Raw genomic sequence first — 8,961 nt, forward strand, 5'->3', positions numbered from 1 at the left:
ACATACAAAATGCGGTCACAACACATATAATATCACTTTTACATAGATTAAACCACTGAATTTTGATATTGTCAATTTTTTCAATTCCTTTAAAAGATATATTACAGTTTTTAAATGTCTTGTGTATGATTATTACTGGTATTTTTCGCTGTTCAGTCGATGCCACTAGAGGAGTTTGCATCAGAACCATTCTACCAAGAACAAAGTATGTCTAAGAAGATTGCTCGATGCATGTATTGCTAATTTTCAAAACCGCTACAAGCGGTTTTCTGTTTTTCAATCCTATGAAGCTTGTGACAGTCAACCTTTCTATTTCTAGGCTTATGAATATGGAAGGTCATCATATTATCTTTCTCTAAATATTTGTTGCTTTGATGAGCCCAACTTTCTCAGAAAACTCTCTGGATTCATCAAATTTCAGTGCAATTCAAGACTTTCATTTCAATTCCATAGGCGATCATCAACTCAGCATAGGTACTAATTGATTTGGCTTTCCATTACCAAAATCTAATTTTTTTTTTATGGCTTTTTGAAATTTTTGTTTCAGAGACTAATTAGTGCCTGTATTTTTCAGTTCCAAGTGGCCCAAATGACTCATGCGAATTTCATTATGTGGTCTCGAACAGTCTCGAACAGCAAGCAAATCAGACCTGATTTGCTTGCTGTTCGAGACTGTTCGAGACCACATAATGAAATTCGCATGAGTCATTTGGGCCTGATTTTGTTTGGGTACAGGTAATAAATTTTTGCGCACACTGCAGAGCTTATAATGTTGTAATAGACTGTTCGGTGAAGGATGGACCAGGGAGCATCTGTATTTTTAACAATGGAGGTCCTCTCTGGCCATTGCAAATACGTAACTTTGATCACCCAGGTCCTTATGGGCAGTTTCCAGTGCTCAATGCTGAGTTTCCTTGATTACTTAATCTGTTTGTTGTTTTGGTTATGTTTTACATCAAACAAGGCAGAGATAAATAAAATGCACAGTGACTAACATCGTGCAGTTTGGATCTACACCTACCGATTGCATTTACATAAAAGTTTCTATCCCCATTTTAACAAATCCAATTTGTGCCTACCCTGCAATCACTCCATTTCTTCACACAACATTTGATGATATTCTTGTATCTCTAATACTTTGTTGCCTGCTCATTCACTGTTCCAACGCTCCCATTTTGGCATAGCCTCGAAGTACGCTAGCAAATGCAATCTGACCAGCTTACAAACTTTCATTTTACAAGACAACTTCTCCGCCAGCTTTAGCAAATCCTACTACAAAAATGGACCTTGCATTCTTGGCAGGAACTTCGCTGCTTTTGCAGCTCTTGTTACCTATATAAAAAGTTTCGATTCTAAACTCGTCTTTGGGCTGTTAGTAATTTTTCTTGTTTGTCCGCTGTTTCAATCAAAAGAAGAATCACGAGTGCAAACTTCCTATCGTGGGAGATGAAAAAATTAATTAAAATTATTTCCTATAGTTTGAAGAGATTAAAAAATTATAATATCCAGAAAACTTGATCCGGAGTCTGTATAGAATTGACATATTGAAGACTACTGAATATTTTTTTTCAAATGGAGAAAAACACATAAGGTAAGTGCCCTGTTGTGCATTATTATGGTGATAGCCAAAAACTAACTGCTTCCCAATGTGAACAAAAAAATACACATTATTTTTCTGATAGCCAATCATTAGGCACTGGATTGAATGCTAAATTTCATTGAAATTTTTCTGAGAGAAGACTCGACCCATACAAACACAAAATCATTACAAATCAATCAAACTATTGAAAGGTGCAATAATATTATTCCTATAACTTAAATTCCTAATTACCATAATTTGATGGTACTTATAAATTTCTGAATTAAAATTTCTCCGAGAAAAGAGGTCGACCCATCAAAACATACAACCATTACAAAGCATTCAAACTATTGAAAGGTGCAAGAATTCTGTTTCTTTTCTAATTTCTCTGTTCAGAATGAAGAACTTCGGCTTTCATCATCATTGCCACCAACATTTCTGCTACTTAGCAACGATGATAAATCTAATTGAAATGCTGTAATTGGAACAACTCCAAGAAAACTATCTTTGATAATATGCAATATTTTCACAGTGTCAATCATACTTGGTCGTTCTTCAGGGGATTCTTTTGTACAAAGCAAACCCACACAGATGAGTTGCCTGAGGCAATTCAATACCTTGTTTTCATCATTGCTCAGGGTACCACTCAGCAAATAGTTGTCAATCACTTCTTCTATTGTATCTGGAAAGCATCTGCTTACCCACTTATGCAGGTTCATACCTTCTACGAATATGCTGCTGGTTGGTTTCTTTCCAGTCATCATCTCTAATAACATTATTCCATAGCTGTAAACATCTCCTTTTGTAGTAACACGTCCACTCACTCCATATTCTGCATTAGACACTCATGATAAGATTTCACATCCACTATTTTCCAAAATAAATGATAAAAAGAAAATTAAAAAGTTAAATTAGCAATTCCAAGTTAAACCTGGAGCAATGTATCCAATGGATCCTTTTAGGGTATGCGTAGAAGTGTATGAATCCATAGACTTTCCCAGGCACAATCTTGAAATGCCAAAATCTATCAAATAAGCGGTCATGTCCTCCCCAAGAAGCACATTACTGGGCTTTAGGTCACAATGGATGACTTGCACAAAACATCGGTGATGAAGGTATTCCATGGCCCCTGCAATATCCAATGCTATGCTCAGCCTCTGAATGAAATCCAAGCGACACAGTTGACCTTGAGAACTTTCTTCGACTACGGGATACAATAACTTGTCCAGGCTACCATTTGCCACAAGAGGAAATATCAAGGCTTTCACATCTGGATCTGAATAAGAGGTAATGATTTTAAGAAGATTTCTATGCCGAACTCTCCTTAAAACATTGCATTCTCTATCAAAACTTTTCCTTGCATATTCATCCAGGATATTAAGAACTTTGATAGCAACCATTGTGCCATCTTTTAGAACCCCTCTGAACACTTTTCCAAAGCTACCAACTCCTAATAAGTTGGCCTCATTAAATTCATCAGTTGCAGTGAGAAGTTCTTGAAATGAAATTTTCTGAGGGCCAACTTCAAAGGGTTTCAAGGTCTTAGACCGTGTTTTGTAGTAGCATCTCCACAAGAAAAATATGACCACACAACATATGACGAACACTGCAGCCCCAATGGGTATGAACACACTTTTTAGATGCCTAAGACTTGTATGTTTGGGAGCAGAGCATGGTGGTAACATTACCCAAGGTCCACATAGGCCAAGATTTGTAGTAAATGACGTTGCATTAAGCTTTTTGAAAACGCCACCTTTTGGGACTTCACCTGACAACTTGTTTATAGACAAGTTAAGATGCTGAAGCGCTTTAAGCTTTTCCAAGGTCATTGGTATCCTTCCGGACAAATTGTTGGAGGATAAATCTAAGCCTTTGAGATTTAGAAGTTTCTCTAGAGAATTTGGAATTGGACCTTCAAGTTTATTACAAGAAAAATTCAGGTATTCAAGTGCTACACAATCTCCTATTGTATTTGGAATATGGCTTGTTATTTGATTTGCTGAAATATCTAAACTTTGAACTTTATCCATCTTGCCAAGTTCTGATGGCAGGGAGCCCTCCAACAAATTATTTGAAAGGTTGAAGGATAAAAGTAAATTTGGAAGTCCTGCCACCTGTGAAGGTATGTGCCCATGGAGCTTGTTGTGTGAGAGATCAAGTTCTTCCAACTTTCTGCATTCACCTAAATCTGCGGGAATAGTCCCTGTTAACTCATTGCCATGAAGGTACAGATATCTTATCTGCTGGAGGCGGGCGAGAGAGTCTGGAATATTTCCAGAAATCTTATTATATAGAAGAGCTAGAAACCCTAGGTTCTTTAGCTGACCAATCTCCATTGGGATGTTTCCTTGTAATTTATTGCCACCCAAGTATAGCCTCTCCAACCTTTGAAGCCTACCGATTGCAGAAGGAATCTCACCTGTCAAAAGATTTCTATCTAAAGAGAGTTCAGCTAAATTGGTGAGGTTCCCAATCTGCGATGGAATTTCTCCTGTTATTTTGTTGAGGTCCAAGTAGAACGTTTCTAGACTCGTAGAAAGCTGTCCCACAGATGAGGGTATGCGACCGGTGAAATGATTATCTGTAAGCACTATTTCTCTAAGAAAAGAACAATTAATAAGAGCAGTAAGAAAGGGTAAGCTTGTGGTGCTACCACTAATAAACTGATTACCCAACAAATAAAGTCGCGTAAGACTCTGCAACTTTCCTAATTCCGAGGACACTATTCCACTCAGTCGGTTTGTGGCTAGATCGACAATTTGAAGTTGCGAACAATTGAAGAGGGTGATAGGAATCCTGCCGGTGAAATTATTAATATCCAAATACAATTCTCTCAACAGTATAGTCTGAGAGAACAACATCGTTGGAATTTCGCCAGATAAGTAATTTCCAGCGACGCTTATTGCCTGCAGGGAAGTGCAATTTGATAAGGAGGATGGAATTCCTCCGGTAAAATGGTTCATTTGCAAAATCAAGAAACCGAGTTGAGAAAGCATACCCAGTTCCCGAGGAATAGACCCCTCAAGGTTGTTCTCAGATAAATCTAAATAGTTTAAAGAGGATATGTTCCCCAGGGTGTTGGGAATTGTACCTGTCAAATTGTTTCGACCAAGCTGAAGGAATGATAAATTTGGGAGAAAACCCAGAGCTGAAGGAATCCCTCCATCCAAATGGTTTTCTACAAGAGATAAAGCAGCTATACTATGGCAGGCACAAAGAGTAGAAGGAATTAAACCATCCAGCTGGTTTGTGTCTAAGTAAAGGATCTGTAAGCGAGAGAGGCTTCCTAACTGATAGGGAATATGACCACGAAGGTTATTAATACCGAGGTCAAGAATCCTAAGAAATGAAAGATTGCCGAGAGAAGGGGAGATGGTACCTACCAAACCCACGGTGGAGAGATTGAGAGAGACAACCCTTTCCCTGCGGCGAGAACAGGAGATCCCTTTCCAGTTGCAGAATGAGACGTTGGAAGTCCATGTTGCGAATGAATCGAATTGATCATACTCGATTCCGGACTTGAATGCCAACAGAGCCTGCTCATCGGTAGCATTGCTTGTGTGGGGATGCATGGAACGGGAGGACTCAACAGCGCAAGGAAGAATAGCATAGACAAGTACAATGAAGAAAAATGGAGCGCTCATTGTGCAGTTGAAAATCCTTCAAGGCTACTTTAGAAATATCCAACTTACGTCGGAGCGGCCATGAAGCACGGTACATATAGATAACTTATTAGTGGGTAAAGAAATGTGAGTTGAGTTAAGAGATTGATAGCTAATGCTGGCTACGGAATTCATAGCGGACAACGTGACAGTTTCTTTTGACATTTGACTGTCGAGTTGATTTTAATGGTATGTCTTTAACGAGTCCGCAATTCACGCCGGACAATGGACGCCCATTTACGAACATGCAGATGGTTTTTGTTTCTGTACCATGGGCCATCCTTAAACAACACACACTAAGCCACTTTGACTGCTTGTGTGGCAAATGCGTGGGCCCATTCTTTTTGCCAGTGTCCGTTCCCGTTCCCGTTCCCGTTCCCGTTTGCATTCTTCTCCGTTAATTTCAAATTTGAACCCTTCCCACCAGGAAGTACGGTGCAAACATAAAACAAGATGTCAGAGCCTAGGTGTAAGGCTGGAATCAGCAGTCGTTGCCAGCATCCTCCCTCTGTGCAAAAAATGGGAACTTTGGAATAGGGCATGGGCATCTTTCACAGGGTAATTATTCATGCATCGTCAGTTCTCAGATGATGTTGCTGCAACTACCCTAGTAGACATGTCTGCAAAAAAAAACTGTAAGCATAGACAAGGCACGCGAACTGTTTGATAGCATGCCATCATCACACGATAATTTGGAAGCATGGACAAGGTACGTGAACTGTTTGCCAAAATTCGTAAATGAAATGTATTCATAGGGAACGGGCTGATTGCAGGAAAGTAACAAAATGAATTTGTTGCAACGGCTTTAGAAACTTGCAACTGGTCGACCATTTCTTATTTTAATGTATAGAGCATATAATTACATTTTATTTTAGTTTTATTTTATTTTATTTTCGTTGAAGTTATGAATGTATTATTTTAATGTGATTTGATTATTTTGATATATTTGTTAATTTAAAATTTCGTTTATTAAAATAATATCTTATTTTCTTGTTTAGAATCTTGTTGTTGTTTATCTAATTAGTTTATTCACCTTTAATAAAACTATAAAGCTATAATTTGTCATTTTGTTTTAAAATCTAAAATTTCATAGTCCAAATTTGACACTCCTTGAACCTAACCATTATAGTTATAATTTCATATATCCGGGGCATGTTAAAAAAATCATCTTGATACATGTTCACATTAAGGAGAGTTTCATTATAAAAGGAATGTTTTGACAAAGCACTGAGAATATTCTTCTCCTAATTTGAAAAGCCAACTTTTTTCTATCAATTGTCATCCATTATCAAGTTAACACATCAAGGTACATTATAGTACAAAACAACAACTAGCTTATATTAGCAAGACTAGCACTTGATATAGTGATATTCATTTTTCTATTGATGTAAGGGCATGTGGTTGGAAAGCGAAATCCTACAAATCATGAAGTTTTGTGAGTAACCTTTTGTGTGCGGAAGAAGGAAGATCATGCAATGGCATCCATTGTGCTATGAGCGCTCCATGGTTGATAAACACACATTGTATCTGCACAATAGCAAGAATATTGACAACACATTATGACAGTCAATGTAATTTCCACATTGCAATTGTACATGAACGATAGATGGCAATCAGACACTTGACCAATTGTTAATTGTTGCATGTCACTAGATGATCCAATAAATATTGACTACTACATTTTTTAGATTAGCAATGGATTTTATGTCTTTAATGCATCATATAAGGTTCATAAAATTGAATGTTGGAGTGGACTACATTAATTCAAAATGGTGGGTTTTGGCCACTACAATCTCATTATAAAATTTAATAAATAGTAGTTTTGTTTAAATACTCAAGGTCTTCTTGCTAGCCTTAAAATAGGAGTTGAATCTAAACATATAGTAAATTTTGAATAAATATGTATTTTATCTATAAAAATGTAATATTTCTCATTCAACTTAAATTGAAAAGAATTGTTCAATACCATACTCCGTGTGTTTCTTTCTTGTTGTTAGTGTGTTCCCCATTATGAGTCTTTTTTCTATATGAATGGTCATACCTTCACTTGGAACCTTGCACTATAATTGTATCAAATTTGATTTCATAGCCTAAACTTTTGGCTTGTGGGGATGTGAAAGCATTACATGGCATTGACCAAAGTGTACAACCAAGAGATTTCTATCATCCATAAAATTTGAGAATGGGTAGAAGGTAGTATAGATGTCCTCCAATTTATAGATTGTTGTGGAGTTGTGTCATTTCGTTTTAGGACTTGAGTTTTGCGGAAGGGAAGAATTAAAAATAGAGGAGTTATTGTCAATAGATGAAGAAAGAACTAGGCACCTAGAATAAAAAATCTCAAGAAAAATTATTGTGACTTCTATGAGATATTGAAGGCAATGGAAACACTCAACAAAGAGATATAAATGTACAATAGAGTGATCATAAAGTACATGCTATGCACATGGACAAGGTTGATGAAAAATTAATAGAGGAAAAACTCCTAAGAACCATCTTCTAGAATTATGACATGTGAAATATTCCTTGCAATATACTAGAAAAATAGGTCCATTTTTTTTTGTTTATTTACTTAATCCTAGTTAATTTATCTACAACTAGGAAAGTAGGGATTGATGCAATATTAAGTTCTTTTAATAAGTCATCATGAGCTTATCACAAGTAAAATTCTAGTCCTATTGAGTGAAAGTAGTGTTCAACTCAAGAAATCATGTGTGCTTTTAGTGTATGTTTGAAACTTGTACAAGTTATCAAGGATCTATGATGGTAGATGGTCATGATTAGGTGTTCATGATCAAGTGAGAGGAAACATAATCTAATTGTAAAACCAAGGGGAAATTATGGGAGGTGAAATGAATGTTTGATTTAATCTTGATTTGACACAAAGGATTTAAATGCCTTAAGTTTTCTTTGATTAGTATTATTCAAGGCATTAAAAGTAGCATCATGGTTCTAGATAAAGAAATTGCAATATTTAAGGTTCTCAAAGGTTTGGTGAGTTTTTGCAGTCCATTATCAGAAGTTTTGGCACTCTATGAACCTAAGAAGAGATGTTTAATTGAGTAATCATTTGACATGGAAAAGTTTTTTTAAGCCATTAAGTTTATGCAATGAAGGATAGACTAGGTGGAATAAGAGGATAAAACCTACAATTTTGTGTTTATCAATTCTAACGATATCTAGTAATATTTTGATATAGGTAGTCCCCTATGGAACATATAAGTTCCTTTTTATCTCTCTCACCCACATTTAAAAAAAAAAAAAAATTTCTAATGATTTTAGTCTACTTGTGTGGATTTCTTTATCAACCATTTTATCTTTTTATATTGGGTTCTCTCACTAACCTATCCCACATCTACTTTGTTTATATAAACGATGTAATCTCTCAATCAATGCAATATTTATGTTTAAATTTTATCATATTATTAATAGAATGAGAGAGGGCCCTTATCACTAACTTGAATTACAAAAAAAATGCGTAAAATCTCCTAACCTCAACTAATAATGTTAGATGGATCATCATATAATAGATTGTTCTCATCTTAATGGTTAACAAGAACTTTAAAGATTTTCTATTTCATTGTGATATATGTCATTAAATGTGCTTTACGTATGTAGAAAAGTAGGTAGAGTTTTTGTAATCTTTATATTTTATTTGTGGAGTAGGGTCCACTTATTCTTTTTAGATATTTTAAGTTTTCTTTGGAGTCAATGTAGAAA

At 35.9% G+C, this 8,961-nt stretch overlaps 1 protein-coding gene across 1 annotated transcript; it reads right to left on the bottom strand.

Annotated features, from left to right (window-relative positions):
• Positions 1-1,920: 1,920 nt before the first annotated feature.
• On the bottom strand, positions 1,921-5,294 carry LOC131054256 (putative receptor-like protein kinase At3g47110). Its single transcript, XM_057988730.2, has 2 exons — positions 2,511-5,294; positions 1,921-2,411 (listed from the first exon to the last, which is right to left on the bottom strand). The coding sequence occupies exons 1-2, from the start codon at positions 5,221-5,223 to the stop codon at positions 1,972-1,974; spliced, it is 3,153 nt and encodes a 1,050-aa protein (XP_057844713.2). The 5' UTR covers positions 5,224-5,294; the 3' UTR covers positions 1,921-1,971.
• Between the last annotated feature and the right edge of the window lie 3,667 nt (positions 5,295-8,961).

The sequence above is a fragment of the Cryptomeria japonica genome, chromosome 2 (genome assembly GCF_030272615.1).
Source record: "Cryptomeria japonica chromosome 2, Sugi_1.0, whole genome shotgun sequence".
Taxonomy (NCBI): Eukaryota; Viridiplantae; Streptophyta; class Pinopsida; order Cupressales; family Cupressaceae; genus Cryptomeria; species Cryptomeria japonica.